The sequence below is a fragment of the Rhyacophila brunnea genome, unplaced genomic scaffold (assembly GCF_057557595.1).
Source record: "Rhyacophila brunnea isolate RB1 unplaced genomic scaffold, BYU_Rbru_1.0 scaffold_13, whole genome shotgun sequence".
Lineage (NCBI taxonomy): Eukaryota > Metazoa > Arthropoda > Insecta > Trichoptera > Rhyacophilidae > Rhyacophila > Rhyacophila brunnea.
The window spans coordinates 23,245,323-23,271,111 of record NW_028232785.1 but is presented as its reverse complement, the minus strand read 5'-3'; the positions used below and the strand labels follow the sequence as shown (position 1 = coordinate 23,271,111).

The 25,789-nt window shown below is 35.4% G+C and overlaps 1 protein-coding gene and 1 long non-coding RNA gene across 2 annotated transcripts; one reads left to right on the top strand and one right to left on the bottom strand.

The window, feature by feature from the left end:
• The first annotated feature begins 11,478 nt into the window (after positions 1 to 11,478).
• On the top strand, positions 11,479 to 17,113 carry LOC147076977 (uncharacterized). The gene is made up of 5 exons (XM_085940957.1): positions 11,479 to 11,675; positions 13,615 to 13,740; positions 15,716 to 15,859; positions 16,902 to 16,973; positions 17,102 to 17,113. The coding sequence occupies exons 1-5, from the start codon at positions 11,544 to 11,546 to the stop codon at positions 17,111 to 17,113; spliced, it is 486 nt and encodes a 161-aa protein (XP_085797083.1). The 5' UTR covers positions 11,479 to 11,543.
• A 5,714-nt stretch (positions 17,114 to 22,827) lies between these two features.
• LOC147076976 (uncharacterized) lies at positions 22,828 to 25,789 on the bottom strand. Its single transcript, XR_015069752.1, has 3 exons — positions 25,569 to 25,789; positions 24,100 to 24,252; positions 22,828 to 23,719 (listed from the first exon to the last, which is right to left on the bottom strand). It is a non-coding gene; the product is annotated as an uncharacterized LOC147076976 (long non-coding RNA).

The following is a 25,789-nucleotide window of genomic DNA, read 5'->3' as shown; positions in this document are numbered from 1 at the left end:
TCTCGACTTTCATACAATTATTAACATTTTGATGTTGTTGACATGCAAAAACCGTTCCCTTCCATACAGATGCTACCTCTCCTCGGCCCCCGTTATCTTCTCAAATCAGTAAGATTAATTTATTCATTGGACGCTAAAGACGCGCCTAGCACGTAACGATTAGGTGGCCATTCGGTATAATTAGCATGCTATTTAAATGTGTTAATTAAAAAGTAATTATTTAGTCAACAGTCAATGTTTTAAGGAATAAGGGTGGCATTAAATTATCTCGTGGCAAGTTTATAAAGAGAACACCAGATTGTTAATACGCCTCGTTTCAACAAATGAAATCGAATTATTGTGTGTCTACCACAATGACATCATTAATGGACAACTCACTCAGTACAGAAGCTAGCAAGTAAATTCGCTCATAGCGACATTCGCACATGTATAGGTAGACGTCACGCAATTTCCATTATGCGATATCACGCATCGGGAATTTATAGCAATATCACCTTTATTGTAATGGCGTTAGAACAGTGTTTCTAATGTCAATGTTCATTTGAACGAACCCGTTCGAACCGAACCATTCGGCAGACCCGACAAAGAGCATCGGGAATTTATAGCAATATCACCTTTATTGTAATGGCGTTACAATAGATTATGCCATCCGGCAGACCCGACAAAAAAGTGAGTGTCATTTTTTTGTCTAGATGCTTCGTCCATATTAATGTCATTGGTCCAAGGAAATATAATATAAATATAGTAGGTACTTATCGGATCATACAATTGATGCTCTCTATTTCTTGGATAATTGTTAGGTACACAGATTAGCATGGATGGGAAGTCGGGAAGATGTATTTGAGGCCAGGAGATGATTGGATGAATTAATTGTTTAAAACTAGTCCTAATATTATGAATTGTATATTCTTTTTAACACAAAAACAGACCATATGCTTCAGTGACAATGTGTAATGGGTCTGTAGTAGAAGTAAAATACATCACAATAGAATCAATATTTTCATAAATTCATATAATTGGGGGCGTGAGGGTCTCACCACGAATCGAACGAGGAATCCCCAGATGAGAAGCCAGTTCCTTACACCATTAGACCATGCTGTCCCATATCATCATCAGCCGGGGTCAATACACTGCTGGATGAAGGCCTCCCCAAGCTTTCTCCAACTCTCTCGGTCCTGTGTCGTTCGCTGCCACGTATTTCCGCCGAACTTTACCAGTTCGTCAATCCAGCGGCTTTTAGGGCGACCCTGTGGCCGTTTCGTACCCCTTGGGTACCATTGGATGACGGAATTTGTCCAGCGGCCGTCCTTTCGGCGAGCAATGTGCCCCGCCCATCTCCATTTCAGCTGTTTGGCAACGTCTATTACATCGCGTACTTTTGTCTGCTTCCTAACCCGTTCGTTTCTCTTACGCACTTTCGCGTGATGCCCAACATGCACCTCTCCATGCCTCGCTGTGTGACTCTTAGTCTTTGGACATCTCTCGTGTTGAGGGTCCACGTCCCATATAATACGAAATAATCCCGCTTATTTTATAATACTAATAGGTATTAGACAATGTTTTTAAAAAACACAAGGCAGAAAAATAAAAAAAAATATTTCATTGTGTAATTATATATTTTTAACTAAATATACATTATTATTACTCATATTAAAGCCTATACTAAAAAATATTATTTAAATTTCTTCACCATAATATGATTATTTATGCAATTATATGTTTGAAACTAAATCCTGCAATCTAGGCTCAAGAGATGAGAGTACTCAAAGCATGTAATATCGTTGTCTGTTAATTTTTACCAATGTGTGATTGTCTTTTCAATTTACTTAATAAGCCTCAATTACATTGAGCTTCTTTACGAGCTGTTTATTGGCGAATTTAAAAGCGGGCGATTCAGCTACGGCGATTTGATGATTACACACAAAACTTTCCATTCGCTGAGAAGCCATAAGCCAGCAACTATTTTGACCAAGGCCTGAACAAAAACGATGCATGGGTGCGAGTGAGAAAGTATTCGGCACCCTTACAATCTCTGCGACACGCGCTAGAGTAAGATAAAAGGTCTACATATTTGTGAGCTAGTTTCCAAAAGTATCGCCATTAAATCGGGGCGAAACGCTTCACATAGCGTCGATAACTTGCGAGCTCGTGTTGGTAAAATTGATATTTTTTGAGTTAAACATAAAGTCAATGGTAAATATTTTTAGTTAATCAAGTAGAAAAGATGGTTCTGTGTGTTGTCTTAAAATGTGGTAGCCGTACTGATAAGCAAAAAGATGGTATTACGTTTCATAGGCAAGTTGATACATGTTCGTGATAATTGATTTGTATTTTATTATATATTTTAATATCAGTGACCTAGTGTTTCTTTAAAATAATTTAAATTATGGATATCTTTATCTAATGGTTGCATTTTGACCGCTTAAAAATAATATATAACGTAAAAAATAGAAAATTATATTTTAATTCTGAGCGTCTAGTGCCAGCACTTTGGGCGAGCACTAGCGAAATGGTTTATGGTCTCGAACATTTGTAGACGAATGCGTTCGCTCGCTCACAAACCAAACGCAAGGCACGCGGCTTCATTTAGCAATGCAACGGGTGGCGTCTAGATGTATCTATAGTCTAAGATTTTGACGGAACGTAGTTTGTTTTTTTACCGGGAGGATGGTACTGCGCTTCCACACGCCGGCGTGTAGCGTGTAAAGTTGACCGGCTTTCAACTTTTCTCGGTAGAGTGTTTACAACCTGCTTATTAGCATATTCGATGATTACACTGGGCGACTTTACAGGCAGATTGTAAATTCGCCAATAAACAGCTCGTAAAGAAGCTCAATGTAATTGAGGCTTTACCGACCTATTTTTTTTTGTCTTTCCCGTGCATTCCGGTGGTTTTGTTAGTATGTTAAGTAATTGTTACGTATTTTTTAGGTGGTTTATTTATGGAAGGAATTGATTTCAATATTATACGGCCACAAATTTAAGATACAACTCACGGTGAACTGTGTTACGTCCAACTGCATACGTACAATTTTTTTGGACACGATCTTCGCCATTCCAGTTCAGAGTGGCTCTAGCTTAATTATTGAAGGAATTATTATGGGTGATATTCCATAATACTAATTACTAATGCTCATTGCAGAAAATATTTTTTTTTATAAAATATAGGTACTTTAAAATATAGAAGCCATTTAATGAGCATGTTTAACTATATTTGGATATACCTCAAGTGAAAGTCCTTTGTAAAATTCAATTAAATTCTTATTACGATAAGATGCTCTTGTTTCCAGGTTCTCTTGCAAATTTATTCATTCAAACAGCATCCGGGTTACATGAAAAGGGATCTTGGAAAATATTACAATTCATTTGATGTTCCTTAAAATCCAAGAAGCACTTAGAAATGTACACTAACTAAATTATTCTTTCAACTCAGCATTTCTTATCTTATTATTATATTAAAAACAGTAGGCAAAGTATGAACAGAGAAACATATTTAAAACTTCTAGGTTGGTACATGTCAAATTCATGTATCCACTAAAAACTTTTGCAAATTACACATCTTTTGCTCTCGGCAGTGCATTTCATCAACGTCGCCTTACAAAAACAGACGCCGTTAATATTTTAACTCATTCACAGCTGTTGTGACCTCATTAGGGGGCCATTCGATATAATTAGCATGCTATTTAAATATGCTAATTGAATAGTATTAAAATTTAAAGTTTAACCCATCTCTTCATTGTTGATCACATTTTCACGGGGTTTCACATGAATGATTTATTTTGTGTTTTTTCATGTTATTCGATTGAACACACGAGTAATTACATTGATCACATTAAAACGGCTTCTTACCAGAATGTGTCATTTTGTGTACTTTCATCTTAGTAGATGTTATAGTTGAATGGTCACACTAATCACATTTAAATGGTTTTTCACCAGAATGAATCATTTTGTGTCTTCTCATTTTACTAAACTGCACACACGAGTAGTCACACCGGTCACATTTTATTGGCTTTTCACCGGAATGCATCATTTTGTGTACTTTTAATTTAGTCGATGTTACACACGAGTAATAACATTGATCACATTTAAATGGTTTTTCACCAGAATGATACATCTTGTGTATTTTCATGTTATTGGATTGGGTAGACGAGTAGTCACATTGATCACATTTAAATGGCTTTTCACCAGAATGAATCATTTTGTGTATTCTCATCTTACTAGGGTGTAAACATGAGTAATCGCATTGATCACATTTACAAGGCTTTTCACCAGAATGATTATTTTTGTGTACTTTCATCTTAGTAGATGTTGCACATGAGTAATCACACTGATCGCATTTAAATGGCTTTTCACCAGAATGATTCATTTTGTGTATTGTCAAGTTAATGGATTGTATACACGAGTAATCACATTGATCACATTTAAACGGCTTCTCACCAGAATGTGTCATTTTGTGTACTCTCATCTTACTGGCTGTTATGGAGGAGTGGTCACATTGGTCGCATTTAAATGGTTTTTCACCAGAATGAATCATTTTGTGTACTCTCATTTTACTAGGCTGTACACATGAGTACTCACATTGATGACATTTTAATGGATTTTCACCAGAATGATTCATTTTGTGTACTTTCATGTTATTTGATTGTATACACGAGTAATCACATTGATCACATTTAAATTGCTTTTTATCAGAATGAGTCATTTTATGTGATTTCATCCTACTAGGATGTACACATGAGTAATCACATTGATCACATTTAAATGGTTTTTCACCAGAATGACTCATTTTGTGTACTTTCATGGCAGTAGGTCGCAAGGTGAAGTAATTACATTCATTACATGTATACCGTTGTGTACTTGTAAACGTCTTTTTCACTTTTGTTTTTCTATGAAAAATTTTGTGTACTCTCATCGTACTAGCTGTTATAGAGCAATGGTCACATTGGTCACATTTAAATGGTTTTTCATCAGAATGAATCAATTTATGTACTCTCATTTTACTAGGCTGTACACATGAGAACTCACATAGATCACATTTTATTGGATTTTCACCAGAATGATTCATTTTGTGTATTTTCATATTATTTGATTGTATACACGAGTAATCACATTGATCACATTTTAATAGTTTTTCAGCAGAATGATTCATTTTGTGTAGTTTCATGGCACTAGGTCGCAAGGTGAAGTAATTACATTCATTACATGTATATCGTCGTGCACTAGTAAACGTCTTTTTCGCTATATTTTGTTTTCTATGAAAAATTCTGTGAAGCTTCAGTAAATATAACGATGCAAAAAATTCAAAACAAATACAGCAAACAAAATTTTCGTTATGAAATGACTTTTTCTCTAATTTTATAACGGCTTCTAATAAATCAGGATATTTTAAGTTAGATTTAATATTATGGTTGTCGTTGGCAGTTTCAGTGTCTGTATTAGTAATCGTTTCATTTAGCCCGAGTTCCTTTTTGATGTCTTGTTGTTCATCGATCTGTATTTTATTGTATGGCTCTTGTACTTCTGGTATACTTCTTGATGATTCGATGCCAGCGATGTCAGTTAACGTAGATGTTGGAGGAATAATCTAGAATAACATAAAGTATTAATTTAAAGTGACGACAAACATATGAGAAGATGATATAAAAGACATGTAGGAATGTTAATATCTATGGTATCTATGGTATAATTTACTTATATTTAATATCAGTGTGTACTAGAGGTGAGTTGGAAATACTGTCACCAGGGGCCTTATGTTGTAACTTGCGAGTTGAAGTCGCCCGGTCGACATGACGTCATATGACATCATTGTGAAGTACTACCGGAGTGAGTCAATAGCATTCGAGAAATTAACGCTACTCTAATACTGGGGTTATTCATTGTCCCCATACACAAATAGGTGTTTCAGCATAATAATATCTATGGTGAGCCGTGTGCATTGGGCGGCTCGCCTCGATGCGTGTATTGAGCTTATGTCACAATTACGTCATGTCGTCGGGTGACTTCATGTCACAAGTTATAATATAGGGCACCAGTTTGTGTACTCAAGTTTCGGATGAAACTACCCACATTCAGTATGTGTGGCCCAATAAACTTATTCCAAAAAACTTGTGATGATATCATCGCGAGTCGCTGTTCTGTGCACTCGCCAGTTGGTGACTTTCAATACTATTGACATTAAATACGCGCGAACGAGATACTACTTTAATATAGGTATATTTTAATTTATTAGTCTATTGCGTTCGAATGTATGAATAATAGGTCATAATTTTTGTGTCGCAGCACAGTGGTAAGATGACTCACAGGCTTAGGCTTGTTATATGACCGCTCAAAACATGTTTAAGATTAAAAAAAAATCACTGTTATTCATTTTTGTTAACAAGAATATTGTAACCTAACAGAAAAATACTCATAAGTTTAAAATGTGTTTAAAATTTTATAATAAATGGGACTATTCAACAAGCGGAGCTCAGCGTATTTTTAGCGATTCTATTGAAGCCGATACACAGTCTGAGTTCCCTGAGCCGATACGTATTTCAAATACTAATATGAGTTGGTTTTAGTTTCAGTAGAGTATGAAACTTTTGTCGCGTACGCACGCCAAACGCTCTATATAGTATTCCAAATACTAGTATTTTGGAACAAGTTTCTATACTAAGTATTTTTTATACTGGTAGTAAGTATACTTAGTCTTCAAAATCGACCAGTTTTCCCATCTCTAGTGTGTACCTATTATTCAGTGGCGGTTTTCGTTGACGAAGATGACCAAGCCCTCTAGAAATGTGATACTAATACTATATCATTCTCGAAAAATGGCACAGAAAGAAGTGAGGAAAGATTAGATGAGTGTGAATAGTTTACGTGAACCAATTTTATTGATAATGTTACTTATATTTATTTAATTACAACCAATGACATTAAATGGACAACGCACTCAGTACAGTAGCTAGCAAGTAAATTCGCGCATAGCGACATTCGCACATATATAGGTAAATGTCACGCAATTTCCATTATGCTATATCACGCATCGGGAATTTATAGCAATATTACCTTTATTGTAATGGCGATAGAACAGATTATGCCATTGGGCGACCCGACAAAAAGTGAGTGACATTTTTTTTCCAGGTGCTTCGTCCATATTAATGTCATTGGTTACTACAGATGATAATATCCTTATCACTTCAAAAACATTAATTTTTCCATCAATAATTCCGTGTAAGTAAATTAAAAAGATTATACTATGATTGTACCTACAACCCAACAAGGAGGGCCTGACAGGGCTCTAGCCTGGGGGCCCGGGCTTAGAGGGCGGGGGCGATGACGTGACAGGTTAAGTGAGATATACATACAGCAAGATTTGCTTTCACGTTAAAAAAGTCGCCTGCTTATAATATATAAAAAATATTCAAATGTGCGATGCAATTTGATGTAATATGAAGATTGTTATAGTTAAATGATAATTCATGTGTAGAATGTTATTTTATAATTATTTCTAGTGTGTTTCCTGACTAATATGTCGAAGGGTCGGATGTTACTTGGCCACCACAAAGGGGGTCGCGATTAGTGCTTCATAATATTATGATGCTGAGTGCCTTCAACTCAATAAATCCACTGGATTTATTTAAAAATACAAAATCGCTAAAAATACACGTCACACATTTAGTTTGACCTCAAAGAACCCTGGGGTTTCGCAGAATACCATCTGGGGAACACTAATGTAAAAAATGATACTACCCTTCACCATAAAGATAGGTAGGGGAGCCCACCAAACATCCTAGTCTAGGGGCCCGCTTCCGGATATGGGGGCCATGACCTACATTGTTGAAGTTTCATAGAACTATGTACACCTGATTAAGTGGTCCATTGTCCATATAAGAGCAGCTAGGTTCGTAAGCTAAGTGCTCGTATTTCATCTGGCGTATAGTGTTTTCAACATACTCGTCGTTGAACTCAATTTCCTGAAGATTAATTTCCGATTTTATGATGGGTTGATTTGCAGAAGGTTTCTGAAACATTATATAATTATGGAAAAAAATAAAATGAATCGGGCCCGGGCCCACGGGGTGACCGGCGTGGGGAGTCGACTAAATAAGTGAGATAAACACACATGTAGCTGTCAGTATATTATTGATCAAATATCTATTTTCAATGTATCAAATTATTCGACCGCAATAATAAATTTCCAGCGACTCATATTCCGGTAAACAACTTATTACATGTATCAGCAGATTAATTGGCGATATTAAATACGGTGTCGCAATGGAAAATTAGTCTAATATCCATTCCCATAGTATCAAATTATATTATGACTGTAATAATAAATAAAATGCACCATTTGGCGGTGGCCCGGTGACCCGGGGAACCGCCGGCACACCATTTGGAAAGCGCTACTGTAGGGCATCACACTGACTTTAACCTTGGTGATAAGTAGGGGGGGGCAAAGATCCTAGCCTGGGGGCCATAAGTTAGATAGTGATGGTAGATATAGGCAGGTCATACGTTGCATAGGGGCAGCATATTATAGTGAGCACTTACTGGCACAACTATTGTCAGCATTCATAGACGATTGCTTCGCCAGTAAGTACCTATCAATACCTTGGGTTAAAATACAATTGAAGCATAAAATATTCTGAATACATAGGTAACTTCTAATGGATTCAAGCTCTGTACTATTCCATTTAAGTCGTTTTTTGCGACCCGGGTTTCGCCTTTCGGCATCTTCAGGCGTCGTGTACGCTCACCAAAGGCAAACACACACTGACAACGAACACCCTTAACTCTACCTTATATAGAAAATCAATACAATAAAGTAGGTAAATTAGAATTTAAATTCAAATTCCATCAAGTACCTTCGGTCGAAAGTATTAATATAATAACATAGGTAACTATTGTTGGGCTATAGACTGCCTATAAATATGTCAGTGCCACAGACCTCCACGTACCTAAAACCATAAGCGTTTGAGAGTAGTTTTGTGCTCTAATTACCAGGCATGTGTCTGTTTATAATAATTAATAATAAAAAATATAGGCAAGTGCCAAGGTGTACCTGTCAAATTTGAATGTAAATATGAAAGGTTCTTAAGGGCGGTAGTTTGTTTAGTGACGTCACTGTATTTAGGGCGGACCCTACTAAGTACCTATTGGTAAGATCAGGTGGAAAGTGCAGGTTTTGCCATGCCCGTAGCCACTACCTTTCTTTACCCTTTCCTCCAGAACAGATTTTCAGGGAAGGTGGTAAATGTTTTGTAGGTATAGAGGGGAAAGTTACTGAAAAATACACCACAGCCAGCAATGGCGAAGTGTGGATGAATTTTGTAAATATCCGACAAAAAATGGAGGTACTAAACTTTGTCAGCCTTACTTTACAATGTTTACATTAAACTAAGAATAGAAATTGCGGATGGTGTCGGCTAGTTTTTTGAATATCATTAAGACCTGCCTCAACTAAAACATAGTCCATAGGTGTGGATGTAGGCTAAAGAGATTCCACAAGAATAGTGCACAATTTGTCTTTCTTTATTTCGACCATGTCCGATCCTAATACGGTCATATGAGCCTCCATAGAGAGGAGGTTTGTATTAACAGGTTTTATTTTTACGAGAAATGGATGTCAGCCACTTTGCTCAACCTATTAGGTCCATACTCTGACTCATATACAAATTGAAAAACAATATTTGTACTTGCCAGACCCAGGATTCGAACTTCCGACCCTCGACACTATAGGTCGGTGCTTAAGCCACGCGGCCATCGTGGGTGTGGTCAGTCATAGGTTAATTATTTGTCCTCATTGAACTAGAATACCATTTTCAGATGGATTATATAGGTATAAACTTACTAAAATTAAAATATATGATTTAATGATGTGAATGACATTTAAAAATGTAAAATACGGGCCGTGTCAAGGGTTTTTGACGAAATGAATAATTATTGTAGGTAGGTAACCTTATGTGATAAACTTACCTCGATTGTGGTGTCGACATCGTCAATTTCCTCTTGCTTAACACAAATGTTTGCGTCTGGGATGTTTGGATCTAATATCGGTACATCGAACCATTGCTGTCTGTCTGCATCAGTTATGAATTCATCTGGCTCGCGTTTTACATCCATTTTACGTATTTTTACCAAGAATCTGGCAAAAATAAATGACGTATATTGACAGCTATGATAATGGAGGTCATAGACAATTTTTTGCGTTTTCATTGGGATTAATTAATTAAACACGTTGATAATAATGTTAGCTTCCTATCAATATTAATAAACCATATTTTATTAATCATTACCTACTTAAAATCTAATATAGCTCCGTTGAGTAAAAATAGTTAGACGTACCTACAAATTCATTACTTATATAATTTTACCTAGGTAGGTATATTACCTACCAATCTACACAAATAGTTACGTACATGTCATAGTAACTTAACCTAATAATATATAGGTAGGTAGGTAATATATATTTTGATAAACTTGATAAACATAATATCTACGTAATTGGACCGAGTGGGACTCATCTTTCATTTTTCGGTTGACTGCTTTCGAAAAAGACAACAAAATCATGGACAGTGGCAATACTGTCCAGAAATATTATGTATGGTTGCAAAAGAGCTATTCACACAGTGCCGCCAATCGTGCTATAATTATAGTATTTGTACTATCAATTTGGTCCGCGTACTATATACTATATAAAACAGGTATACGTAATTAATTTTGAATTCGGAAAAAAATATGTAAAAAGTACTAAATTTTCTATATTTCCGTTCGATAAATTTGTGCAAAGTACTATAATTTCGTAATATAAGAAGTTTTGGTGTAATTGGAAAAAAAATTGGTCGAAAAATGAAATTTCTTGAATTCTTCGGTACCTAAGCATTTTTGGTTGGAAGAGGTACCTAAATAAAAAGGGGTCTCGGAGTTTTTCAAATTCTCCGTTATTTTTTTTCTGAGAAACAAAAAACCTATAAATTTTAACATCGCCCCCATAAGGGGGGCTGACAGGGCTCTAGCCTGGGGGCCCGGGCTCATGGAGGGCCCAGCGTGGCGAATTAACCAAATAACATGACAAATTTTCTGTAATAGTAAAAAAAGTCGCCTGTGGTGCTATTTTCCTTTATTAATGTTTATATTTTAAAATACCTATGTGATTGTGCGATGTAATTTTTAATTGTGTCATAGCTTGATAATTCCATTATTCAAGTGGATTTAAGTATTAAAAAGACCCTTAATTTTACCATGAACACCATTTGGAAAACGCTACTGTAGAGCATCACACTGCCTTTAACCTTGGCGATAGGTAGGGGCCCCGTCAAATATCCTAGCCCTGGGGACCGCTTCAGGATGTGGGGACCATGCATTTTCAACAGATAACAACGCGTACTATATTTTTTCCCCAAATACTATAATTTTGGAGGCTCTGTACTATAATTTCACTTTGAAAAGATGGCAACACTGGGAAGTGGTTGCAATTTTGCAAAAGAGCTTGCTATTCACACGTCTGTGATTTGCTACACAGGAACTTATTGCCACGAAAATCTCCGGTTTAAATAGTCAAAATGGACGTGAAGCGTGAACCAGATAAAGAAGATCGAAATTGGTTCGATATGCCGGTAGAAAGCCCAGGTACTCACGAGGCAGCAATATATATAAAACAAGAGAACGCCGACAATGGAAGTTACATTTTTGAGGTTAGTCTGTCAAACCACCTCCATCTTCAGATTAATAAAGCCTGAGCATAACTCTTCGCACAAGCAACGAGTGGTCCACTGCCATACTATTTATTGATAATGTACTTGCAAGCAGAGTTTGGTATTCTATAATGACTGAATAGTATAAATAAGTTATTGGTTATTGTCGTTTATAATCGACAGTCACATTGACAAACGTCCTAGTGTATTATGATATTATTATACACAAAAGAAGTTTATTTACTTTGATCGTCACTTCCAACTATTAATAACACAGAACCACTAAATCAGATGAACTCCAAGGTCTCCAAGATACGTTAAAATAATCTGAAAGAAATCTGAAACTAAGAATACTCCGACAAGTGAAGACTACAGACGCGTCAGTATGAGCACTCTATAGTATTGACAATGACGGGTAATGACAGGTCATCCATAGACAACGGGAGGGGCGAAAAGTAGGACCAGTCGTGTAATGTATCGGCTTCCTTCTTCAGTGGGCAACGTTGTTATGTTCAACGCCCATTACGCCGTCTCATGGATGTATTTGTAATAAATGTATGCGTCTTCTATTCTCCGCGCGGGCATACCGCGCCGACCGGCTTCCACATTGCTGACATCGGAAGGGTCGGCAGGAGAGCGGGCGCCCTTCCACTTATGTTGATGTTTTGTTTTTGTGTAGACGGTTTACGAGATGGAAAATGAATGGATGTAATATGTTGTTTTCCTTCATGAAATCCACGTGAGGGTGACCTCCTCATATAAAATAATAACCATGAAGATTATGGTTACATGTCAATTGTACGTAAAACATGTCACCATGGGACAGTTCACCGTGAGCATTCTTATCGGAAAGAGATGACCGTGTACTATACGGTCTCCAATTTTATTAGATTCTATATGAACATTAATTCAATTTTCATAGCTGATTTTGGCAAAATTCATGAATTCAAGAATGTAAACCTAATCTAACCTGACAAATAATCACATGGGACTACTTCCTAGTGAGCGCCCCGATTCGCCGCTTTTGGTGGGGTTTGCCCCTTAGATCAATAATTATTATAAAACAATCATTCGTAGGATGTTTATCACATTTGAATGGCCAAAGACATAGCTTATAATCAGTATCTTTAGAATTATCTTCAAATGTGTTAATCGTGCTCATTTTTTGAATAATAAAATGCCTAATTCTTGTCAAATTTGGGATCACGGAGATTATAAATATAATTTTATATCGTAAATATTTCACTATAAGTCAACATAAATTTTACTAATGGTTTCATAAATGCGTTTAAAAATTAATAAACCTAAAAAACTGCACATGGATGTACTGAAATATGACTATATTCTAAACTAATGTTATCTAAAACATTAGATCGAGAGGTTTAAAAGAATACTATTTTATGTAATAAAAATACTTTATGCAGTCATCAAATGTTTAAAATAAATATAAAGGATAATACGGCTTCAGAATTATATAAATAGATTATCCACAACGTTTAACGCATTCGCTGCTGAGTAGATAATGATTTTTTAATTAGCACCTTTAAAATGCAAGTTAATTACATCGATCGGCCGCTTGGTCATTACGCGCATGTGCGTCTTCAGCGTCCAAAGTATTAAGGAATGTCCAGGCGTATGCTCTGAAAATACCATAAAATATCCATTTTGACCTACGTGGCGCACGTGGGCCGTTAAGGTCCATATTTCACACGCATGTATGCATATTGCGTTCATATGAGGTCGGAATGGCAATTGAGTGATGTTAATATTTTTGAAGTTTACCAACATAACCATGTTTAATGTGTCTGCAAAATAATTTCAAATGCCATAACAGAGATAACGTATTATATTATAAGACTAATTCTATTTTTTAAAGTCCAAATTCTTCGATCAAACCCCACTTTATAGCAATTTGATGACGAATACATTGATGTTTCAGGACCCAGAGACTGATTCTCTGCGAGTTGATGTCAAGAAAGAGTTTATCGATGACCCAGTGGCCCCATTTAATTATGGAGATAGTAAATCTGGTTGCTCCAATACCGAATGGAAGACAGTTGGTCAGGTACACAGAACAGATATTAATAGAATTCCGAATATTAAATACACTACATGTGTTGTATGTGTGAGTGTCCTACAAAATGAAACACGCATTATGCACGTGCAATAGTGTGTGTAATATAGCAATATTAAATGAGCGTCAACGCATAACCAGAGAGCAGTTGTCAGTTTCCGACATATGACGTATTCTTGAGACGTGTTTTAGTTTATCCCATATTATTCCTTACTCGAGATCGGCTACCTGCTATTCCTTACCCGTTAGGTATTTCAGTTCCCATTATTTCTGAGTCATTATTAATGATTTCCATCATTATACCTGAGTGGTGTCAATTTGCCAATTAAATGGCAATCATTGCTGCCATTCAATGATACATGTTTGTTTAAATGTAAGCTTCTATCAGTTTCAGACATCATCGGGTCTATTCTATATAAAAGGCTGCTTTCATCCGCTAAAACCGCTAACTATGGTATGTTTGTATCTAATTATTAGCACGTAATGTAACAATTACAATTAGTTGGTATTAATTGTTGCAATAAATGCTATATTTTAACGGTATGCCCTTTGGCTGTGCTAAAATTTAGAGCATGAGCGAGAGAGAGAGACAGTTTCGACTGATTAAACGGCTAACTGACTGTTACAATAATTATAATATTTCAATACAAAATGTATGTAATAAATACTAACACATTATCACGTTAGCACGTTAGCGGTCGATAGTCGCTTTTGTATAGAATAGACCCGCTGGTGTTCCTCAGGGTTACATGTAAATTGTACGTATTACATTTAGCTATATCACAGTTCACTGTTAGGTGTCGTACTGGAAAGAGTTAGCTGTATAGCATTAAATAAAAAATGACATTTTATTAGATTCAATATTAACATTAATTTGATATTAGATTCGTATCAAATATCTGATGATGCTCTTAAAATTAAAATCAGATATTTGACAGTTAAGACTTGATACATACGAGCACTTACCAGAATGTTATACTTATAAAGCTTTACGACATTATTGTATTTATAGTTTATTTACAAATTTTCTTCCGTCTTTCTCTTGTATTTAGGACTTCGAACCGGAACTAAACCTAAAAACTGTTATCTCACCCCCACACCTACACTGAAGTAAGTAAAAATCAGCCATTTTCCTGGAGAGCCGAAACAAACTTTTTGAACCATCGTAGTCGATTTTTGGGTTTCCACCGTGTGTCCTTCCTTCTTTACTCGACGTTTCGGGCTCGTTGCAGAGGCCATTTTCAAGAGATGATGTGTTTTATGATGAAAATGTAGTGTAGGTATGTGAATGTAAACATTGCTCTAAGAATGTCAAAAGGAATCCAATTAGCTAAGAGCCAGGGATACCGGCCCGAATATTGGATTTTGCTGATAGTGCCGGAAGCCATGACGTTTTTAACCGTAATCCATCATTCTATTAATATTTTCAGAGTTTCTATGGATTCAAACATTATATATATACAAACATTTTTGAACCATGTTTATGGTACTTGATTTAATGTCTAATGACTTCCATTAATTTTTGTAGAATTGGAAAAAAATCTTTCTAGTGGCATTCATTTAAGAGTATCAGAGTTACTGGAGTGTTCTTCTCGATATTTATTTAAAATAACACTTGAGTTAGGGATATATCTCGTTAAATATATATTTTTTTAGATACGCCAGTGTTCTCCTGAGATAGAGAAAAATAAATTTAATTGAACTGGATTCATAACTCAAAACAGCAAAATTCAGACTAACGGAAGCCGGAACTGAACCGGAAAGAAAAAAAAAAAAAAAAAAAAACGATTTTTTCAGTTTTGTACATGTTCAAACACGCGCATTGATACGATCTCACTCCCCACAGTCCCCACTTTCGTTCAGTTGTCGTAAGCGCAACATATTTTACGTCTTAAGAATGTAACATTCTTGTGAATTATTCGTTGAATTAAAAAAAATCGTTAATAAGTATAGAATTATGTTTCAGAACTCTTCAACAGACCTTGTCAATATAAAATCCGAGACTGATTTTGAGCGAGTTGACATCAAGGATGAGTTTCCAATGAACTCATTCAATTATGAAGATCCTCAACCTGGCTGTTCATATTCTGAACGATTGGCAGATAATCAGGTACGTTCACCGTTATTAATATTAAATAGTTACCTACATAATGTAATGCAATTGATGGCTTCATACTTCCAGGAAAGAATAATATTAGACAGTATTTTCTATGTAAATTCTTCGAGGTCTATTTGTTTTAATAGCAGTCGTCTTACTGGTATCCATATATTACTGTGTGTATTGCTTTAGTAATTGCGATATTGCATCCATAGATAATATTTTGAACATTACCCAACCTGCAGACCATAGATAATAGACAACATTCTTATAGAAAATACATAGTACCAACCACAAAAAAACAAAAAAAACACGCGATTTTGACATGAGTCGAAAATGATAAAAAACGTTAATTGAGTTATGCGGGTGTCGATGCAGCGCGGTACGCATGAGGTGACCTCATTGTTGTTCTGGCAATTTTGGCAGATTTTGCTAACTGATAAAGTTCGTTTTAAACAGTGATTCCTAACCATGGCCCCGACAAGGGGTGGCTGACAAGGCTCTAGCCTGGGGGCCGGCGTGCTGGGTAGACTAGATAACTGAGATAAACAGACATCACAGATTTGCTCTTATAGTAAAAAAAAGTCGCCTGCGACGCTACTTTAATTCTTGACCATTAAATTTTTAAAATAACGTGACGGTACGATATAATTTTTGATTATTGTGTGTCGATACTCGACAACTCTACAATTCAAGATGATGCATTAAAAGTACAAAAAAACGCTAATAATACACTGAATAACGATACATAGAGCATCACACTGCCTTTAATCATAGCGATAGGTAGGGGGGCCGCTAAAGAAGCTAGCCTGAAAGCCCGCTTTAGGATGTGGCTGCCTTATTCCCAACCAAGGTTCCAAGGAACTCTGGGGCTCCGCGAGCATTCCTTAAAGATTCAAGAAGTACAACTTGAAACCTTTTTGATAATAGGGCTATCACAAGGTTTAACGTGGTTCTAAAACAATTGAGATGTACAGATAGATAGTCATGTTAGACTTTCCAAGGGGTCTTTAAATTTTGTATCATCCAATTAAATCATTTATCATTTTTTTAGTTTGCTGCTGCACTCACTGCGTTACCGAACGTCTCGAAACGGATGACAGAAGAAGGACCCGTTAAAGCTGAAGTCATTGAATATGACACATTGTCACACATAGACACTATAAGTTGCGCTGATAAATCCACATATTATATTCATTCTAACTCTGAATTAGTTGAGAAAACTTCTCATAAACCTAATAATTTTGTGTGCAGTATTTGTTGTGATGTTTTTGTTTCATTGGACTCACTAAAGCTTCACAAATTAATGCACAAAAAGACATTGGCGACAATAAGTCATTCGAGTGAAAGTACATTTAAATGTGGTGAATGCAGTTTTTCTTGTAAACACTCTATTAATATGATGATCCATAAGAAGACACACTCTGGTAAAAAATCGTTAGAATATGAAGAGAGTAACTGCTTATCTTCAGTGCCCGATAATTTGAAGAAACATCATGTTACTAAATCTGGTAAAAAATCTTTAAAATGTGATGAGTGTAAATACTCATGTGTAACATCTAGTAGGATGAAATTACACAAAATGACCCATTCTGGTGAAAAGCTGTTTAATTGTGATGAGTGTAGTTACTCATGCATACAGTCGAGTAACATGAAATCACACAAGAGAACCCATATCGGAGAAAAGCCTTTAAAATGTAACGAATGTGATTTTTCATGTATACAGTCTGGCAATATGAAATCTCATAAAATGACTCATTCAGGTGAAAGGCCATTCAAATGTGAAGAATGTCATTTTTCATGCATACAATCTAGTAAGATGAAATTACACAAAATGATTCATACTGGTGAAAAACCATTTAAGTGTGATGAATGTAATTACGCATGCGTACAATCCAATGCCATGAAATTGCACAAAATGAGTCATTCTGGTGAAAAGCCGTTTAAATGTGACGAATGTAGTTTTTCTTGTGCGCGTTCTGTTAATATAAAATTACATAAAATGACTCATTCTGGCGAGAAACCGCATATATGTGATGAATGTGACTTCACATGCGCACAGTCTGGTACCATGAAGAGACATAAAATGACTCACTCAGATGATAAGCCATTCAAATGTGATGAATGCACTTTTTCATGTAGGCAATCTGGGCAAATGAGGTTACACAAGATGACACACTCTGGTGAAAAACCATTTAAATGCGACGAATGTAACTATTCATGTTTACAGTCTAGCCACATGAAGTCACACAAAATGACTCATTCCGGTGAAAAGCCATATAAATGCGATCAGTGTAATTTTTCATGCATTCAAGCTAGTGGTATGAAATTACACAAAATGACCCATTCCGGCGAAAAGCCATTTAAATGTGACCAGTGTGATTACTCATGTATAAAATCTGCCTATATGAAAAAACACAAAACGACTCATTCGAGTGTCAAAACTGTGAACAGTAAAGACCTTAAATTTTGAACATATCAATACAATAAGAATTATATTTACTTGCAAACATTAATTTTGCACTAAGTACCAAGAAATCGTAACCGACTCGTTGTTAGTAAAGAAATAAATACGTAGAATAGTATGGATATCGCAGAGTGCCTTTCTTAAAATGAGATGCCTCTTTATCAATTGAGATCTGAGACTGCGTTTGGTTTGCTGGGATGTTTACTCAATCTTTTTAAGAAATCTTTAAGACTTCGGCCACATTATGAAAGTAAAAAAGCACAGCATTCCCCAACATGTCATTCGAGGAAAGATCAATGCTAAACGTAGCAGAGGACGACGTCGCATTCTGTGATTGGTACGAGTGCAGCTCCACTGAAATATTCCAGATAGCAGATAATAAGGAAAAAATCTCTCTGATGATTGTCGGCCTTCGTGAGGGGATTCCTCGACAATAACATAATTTATCCGAATAATTTAAATCTTTTAACGTTAACCGAACGTAGGTAAAGTTAATATGTAGGTATGAGTATTATAGATAAAGTATGCATAGGGTCAAAGTGTTTTTATTATCATAAACAGGGCGCATTTTAGAACACCCCTGGAAATACCTACCTACTCCAATGAGCGGGGTTCAATTGTCCATCAAGACTTACGCGTAACTTACCCCTGTACCATGTCAGCTGAAGTAATTCTCATTTCGGCTGAAACTCCATAATTCGATGCTCTTGTATAATATATGATAATATATAAGATAATATAGTATTATATATCATAATTATTATTTATCGTCGTTAATAATTCATTTAATATATCATCTGCTTTCTGTAAACCGTAATTTCAAATATATTGTGTAATTGATTTTAATGGTAAATAAAACATATATTTTTCCCTTTTTTCCGTGTTTTTGATGTTTGTTTTTATGATTTTTAAAATTAAGAGGCCATCCATGGACTGAAACCGTATGCGGTTTAGATCCGTGTGCCATACTAAACTTATGATTTTTTTAATGAACATATATTTTCACTAAATTTGTAAGTGTAAGTGTATGGTATAAACGGATACGATCAGATGCTTATAATATACTTTGTGAAAATATATTTCCATGAACAGAAAAGATAAGCTTAGTATAGCACACGGTTCGAAACCGCATACGGTTCCAGTCCATGGATGGCCTCTAAATGATGGTTTTGTATATTTTTGTAGAACAGTGCTCCGCAATCGGTGTGCCGCGATGCAATAGCCAAATTTGCGTACATGGCTAGTAATATATTTGAGCACCTGCATAAACTTAATAAAACATTGCAAGCTCAGAATGAAAATATATTGACGTGCTCTGATAAATTAGAAAAATTCAAAAATAAACTCGAACTTCGGCAGAAGAAGTTAAGACAAGGATCTCTACAAATGGTCCAAAGGAACTACCAGACCACCATTGAAAACAAGCATTCAATTTTAAGGCTATCGCAGTTCAGCTCCTATTTTCGAGTCAAAAAAAGCTATTTTACTACGTTAGTATTAATATTTTAAAACATCTGATTGTAGGATACAATTTATTATAATTGTGTAAAATACTCGACAAATAATTATATTAATATAATATAACCATACGAAAAATTGGTAAACATAAAATCAATACCATTAATTTTACATCGAATCGAACACTATTTGACAAATGCTATTTTAGAGTATCACGCTGTATATAACCTTAGCGATAGGTAGGGGGTCCCGTCAAAGATTTCAGGATGTGGGGTCCACGTTTTGGTGTATAAATTGTTTTACGTGTGTTGTGCCGCGGAATTCTGGGAAGACCTTTGGTGTGCCGTGGATGGGAAAAGGTTGCGGAGCACTGCTGTAGAAGACCAACGACAACTAGCACTACAGTCGAAATTCAGCCTTGATTCATGTACTACTAGTTTCTTAGTAAGTAGGTACCTACTACAATATTGTATTAACAATTTTATATTTCTCTTCCAATACATTTATTTTAAATTCTAATGGATTCAAGCTCTGTACTATTCCATTTAAGTCGTTTTTTGCGACCCGGGTTTCATGATTGATCAGATTGTATGGATGAGGATTTAGGTATGTATAGGTGTATAATATAGGTATTCATATATATTATATTAGGTGAGTTATATATATTATATTAAGCGAGTTTATATGTATAGTTTTTTTTAAAATAATGTTATAAAAGTAGGTACCATGTAAGAGTATTATTAAAGACTAATATCTCATTAGTTAACTACAATAATTATTTTTTTTAGAATTGGCAATTTACACCTCTTGAGTGTAGTATTTTTATTGTTTATAAAGAATAATGATCTATTATTAGGTTTTGACGATGTATTATAATATGCTAGTATTGTTATTAATAAGATAGGGTTTTTACTGACAATTCAACTCATGGCCCCCACATCCTGAAGCGGGCCCCCAGGCTAGGATCTTTGGCGGGCCCCCCTACGTATCTTTAATGATAAAGGCAGTGTGACTCTCTACAGTACCTAGCATTTTCCAAATGGTGTACGCAGTAAAATGAGTGATGTGTATATTTAGTGTTTTTTTTTTTTTGTATATTTTAATACTTACATCCATTTTAATTATTATAGAGTTGTCGAGTAAACATTGTACAGAAACTGTGTAAAAATATTATTGAAGGACAATAGCGCCGCAGGAGACTTTTTTACTATTAGAGCAAATTTATGATATGTGTTTATCTCACTTATCTGGTTAACTCGCCACGCCGGGCCCCACCTGAGCATGGGCCCCCAGGCTAAAGCCCTGTCAGCCCGCCGCTTGTGGGGGCCATGCTTCAACTATTGATAATTTGTTTATTGTATTTTTTTTGACCTCTGACTAGATAGGTAGGTAATGGAGTTTTTACCTACTTTATAGTATTGATTTGCTATATAAGGTAGAGTTAAGAGTGTTCGTTGTCAGTATGTGTTTGCCTTTGGTGAGTGTAGAAGACGCCTGAAGATGCCGAAAGGCGAAACCCGGGTCGCAAAAAACGACTTAAATGGAATAGTACAGAGCTTGAATCAATAAGAATTTAAATTCAAATTCCATCAAGTACCTTCGGTCGTCAGTATTAATTTAGTTATTTTAGTTAATTTTATTATTTCTTACTGTATTATCAACACAGTATGTATAATTGCATACCCAAATGCATATTAAAACGCTAGAAACTCAAAAGCAATTATCGTGCTTACCAAAAGTTTGGAAGAAACTTCTATAGAGACGGAGCCTAAAATATATTAAATTTAAGCGAAAAGGGACTTCTGGCTCACTTATTAAATAAGACACATATGACTTCGCATTACAGGTTTATTTGCAGATAACTTCACACTAGGTACTGCTGATATTTCTTTGTCAAATTGCATGGCATATGAAGATAGCACTTCGCGATGAGTATATAAGTAGGCAATTATTATACCACAGAACAGATTCAAACAGGTTGTGTCCTAATACACTACATTTTTAAGCAGGGTTTTGAATTTGTGGTTCTACAAAAATGTAACACACATTATAGACGTGCAATAGTGTGTTTCAACCTTCAAATACATCAAAATTTATTGAGCGTCAGTGCATAAATGCAGATGTTACAGTATTAAAAACTTTCTATAAATCTTTAGTTAGAAGCCAACTTGAAAGTGGGTCGATTGTATGGGCCAGCCATCAGTTAAAATATGACCTTATGGTGGAGCAAGCTCAAAAAATGTTTTTGAGACACATTTACTTGCCCGACTATCTATGGCTTTATCCAACTGGTTTCCTCTTAGGTATGCTTACATATTGTAGCTTTAAACTCTAACTCTAAACGATATTTATATTTTTTTTTGATCCACGATTTTAACTAGTATGAAATACTTCAAATTGCGTTATAATATAGTGTATGCATGAGATGTTTTTAAATTATGTATATTCAGTATACAGAATGTTACATTCTCAAATCCTGTGTCACGTTCGTTAAATAAATGAAATAGTTTGTTAAATAAAGCGCCTAGTTTCAAAAGCCCCTAAAACGATATTAGGTAGTTTTGAGAAAAAATCATATCTATTAAATCTGTGAATTTTATGTATTTAATTTTTAATTCGTTACATTTTAAAGAGTATTATTGCTCTTCATTTTAGGGGTATTTGAAAAGCACACCCAACCATTTAAGCGTGTTTTGAAATTTACTCAAATTTTTGATCATACGTATTGACGGTTTTTAGCGTTTTTTAAAGTTCAATCTTGGCCATCATATAGGTAACAAAAATATCCATCTTAATATATATCTCACTCAAAAATTTTCAAAAACCGTTTTAGGGGCTTTTGAAACTGGGCGCTTCAAATATAGTATGTGTAAAAATAACAATAAATATCTTGTATGAGAAAAAACTGAGAGAAATCCTGCATGTGTTTATACGATCTAAGTAAAATTGGTGGATAATTTTTAACATATTATATAATATAATTAATAATAAAAGCTTTATACATTGCACCATTATTAATTTAAAAATGATTGTCTAAATTTTAAACTGTTTTTTTGTCTCCAATAGATAATTTTGGCACATTCAAGGTTTCTGTTGTCATATTTATCATCATCCCTTGTTTTTACGAGTATGAGTCATTTTATGTTTTTTCATGTTACCAGATTGTATACATGAATAGTTGCATACGTCACATTTATATGCCTTTTCACCGGAATGCGTCATTTTGTGCTCTTTCAAACTACCAGCTATTATAGATGAGAAATTGCATTCATCACATTTAAACCGTTTTTCACCAGAATGAGTCATTTTATGTATAATCATGCTACCAGACTGAATGCAACTGTAACAACACATATCACATTTATATGGTTTTTCACCTGAATGAATCATTTTGTGTCTTTTCAGGCTGCCAGACTGTATACAGGTGAAATCACATAAATCACATATAAACGGTTTTTGACCAATATGAATCTTTTTGTGTTTGTTCATATTACCAGGTGTTGTGGTTGAGAAATTACAGTTATCACACTTAAATGGTTTTTCGCTAGAATGAGTCATTTTGTGTGACTTCATGTTACTCGATTGTCTACACGAGTAATTACATTTATCACATTTAAATGGCTTTTCATCAGAATGTGTCATTATATGTGATTTCAAACTAGAGGATCTCACAGATCACACTCGTCACATTTATATCTCCTTTCACGCGTGTTTACCACTGAATTTGTTTTTAATCCTACTGTAGCCAGTGGTGGAGAGTTATTTTTAATTAAATTACGTTTAACTATGTCGGGAATATTTTTAATGCTTTCTTTGGATTCCTTGAATTCTTTTTTAAGGCCATGTTCATCAATATGTATGTCTTCGTAAGTAACTTCTACTTCTGGCATACACCAGCTCGATTTGAGATTGGTCTCGTTAGCCAATATGGTGCCAACAGCAACAACCTAAAGTATAAGAACAGGAGAATATTATAGTGCTCATTAAAATAAAACTTTGCAAATATTGGAGATTTAATTGTAATTGCTTCTATTCCAATCCTCCTATATTTCACTATGATTTGGACATATAAATAACCTATTTCAACAGCACAAACAAAGATACCTTCTAAACCAACCCACCCCGCACCATATTCGGTCTTAATCGAGCGTATTAAGTGGCCCCACGTTTGTTGTGAAGCATCAGCAGTTTTTTTTAATGTGTTGGCGAGGAAAAAATTCTTTACATAAAATTATTACTAGATTTGTGAAATCATCCAATACAATATGATAACATTTTTTTCATATAACGGCATAAGAATATTATATAAAATTTAAAATAAAAGCACCTGATCCAGTGGCCTACACTCAGAATATGAACTACTTGGTTGAGGTTCTCCATAATTCAATGGGCACATTGGATATTCAGCAAACTCATTCTTAATGTCAACTCTCTCGGAATCAGCCTCATATTTAACACTGGTCAGATCTGTTGAAGTGTTCTGGAAAAAAATTATGACGTTGTAAAATAAACAGGCACGCACAAAAGGGAGGGGGTTTTATGGAACGGAACCCCCCCCAGGAGCGAAAAAAGTACAATATGACTTCTTCTTTTTCACCAGGACCTGATGACTGAGGATTTTGACCTGGATGATTTGACTGTCGCAAAGCCTTTTCGAAATCCTACGACACGTAAGGCCCATGTCAGTGGAGGACCCAATATGTGATAACATTTTCTTTAATATTCTAACGCGGCGTATCTAAATGACAAACGGACAATACCTATCCTAATAATTATGACTGTAAGGCCATGCATATTAGATAACCATTTGTGGATGCAACATGTCGCAATAACTCGTAGGTGAGCACCCGTAGTTGTAACTGAAGGTCAGGTGTTCACTGTTATACCTACTGAAAGTGTGGAGATTAAATCAGCATTATAAAAATATGAAATCATTGCTTTCCGTGAAATTTTTAAAAATATTTGACGTACAAGTGTAAACAATTGACGCGGTGCGTTACTTTCAGCCTAAAGCTCCGTGTTAAAATCAGAATAAAAAGTTGATGCAAACTGAAAGATGAAGTCATCAAATGAAGACATATATGTACTGTTACACTCCCAAATGGTCCCCATTTGGGGATGTCTCTGTGAATCTGGAGAAGCCCGAGTCGGTACCAAGCCAAAAATAGTAAGGGTTGATTACGAAAATAAATAATAATAAAACCGGCAATGCTGTAAATCACAGCCGTTTAAAAATATCTGTAACGTCGCCATTGTCGCCGTTTTCGACAGCGCTTTCCGCTGAAAGCGAAACATAAAATGGCGCGCAGAACGCGGCTATTGACAACATTGTTAACTCGCGCTACGCATAAAAGAAATTATAACAATGTACCAATTAGTAGATATTAACGTAAAAAAAACTCGTCGTTTCTGACCACGGTTTCGGTGTGTTATTGGTCCACCTCCAAGTCCAGAACCCAGACGAAATACCATAAAAGAATAAAAGTGACAGCATCTTTCCACTTTCGAAAATGCAGGGAGATGACATTACCTATAAAATAGATGGGTCCAAAGATACCACGCAGCACGCTCCGCTCAAATGAACCCAACACTCTTTCCATGCTTTTAGTCATGTACTATAATATCTGCAAGCCATACATGACAACTGGTCTTATTTATATTTAGAGTCATAAACTAGTCTAAGGTAAATGTCGTCAACTTTAAACAGTATACCTACGCGTAGTTTAACTAGGTAGTTGAAAATGAATGTCATCAAGACCAAACAATCACGATAATTATTAACGTAGGTAACCTAACCTCAAAAGTGTGACAGACACCATCGTTTTTCTCATTCTTTATATAAGTGTTTGGATGCAATATTGGCACGTCAAACCAATGCTCGCCTTCTGGATCGGGGTTGAATTCGTCTGGTTCCTGCTTCACATCCATTTTATTTAGGTATTTAAAATAAAAATGTGACACTCAATGTCGACATGACCTACGCAGCACGCACGAAGACAGCCGTGACGTGTTCGTGC

What these genes read in the sequence shown, in the direction of transcription:
- LOC147076977 (XM_085940957.1), top strand. Translation starts at nt 11,544, where the DNA reads ATGGACGTGAAGCGTGAACCAGATAAAGAAGATCGAAATTGGTTCGAT. An exon ending in ATGGAAGTTACATTTTTGAG is followed by an intron (nt 11,676 to 13,614) that starts GTTAGTCTGTCA and finishes TTGATGTTTCAG; the next exon opens with GACCCAGAGACTGATTCTCT. An exon ending in AACGATTGGCAGATAATCAG is followed by an intron (nt 15,860 to 16,901) that starts GTACGTTCACCG and finishes TCATTTTTTTAG; the next exon opens with TTTGCTGCTGCACTCACTGC.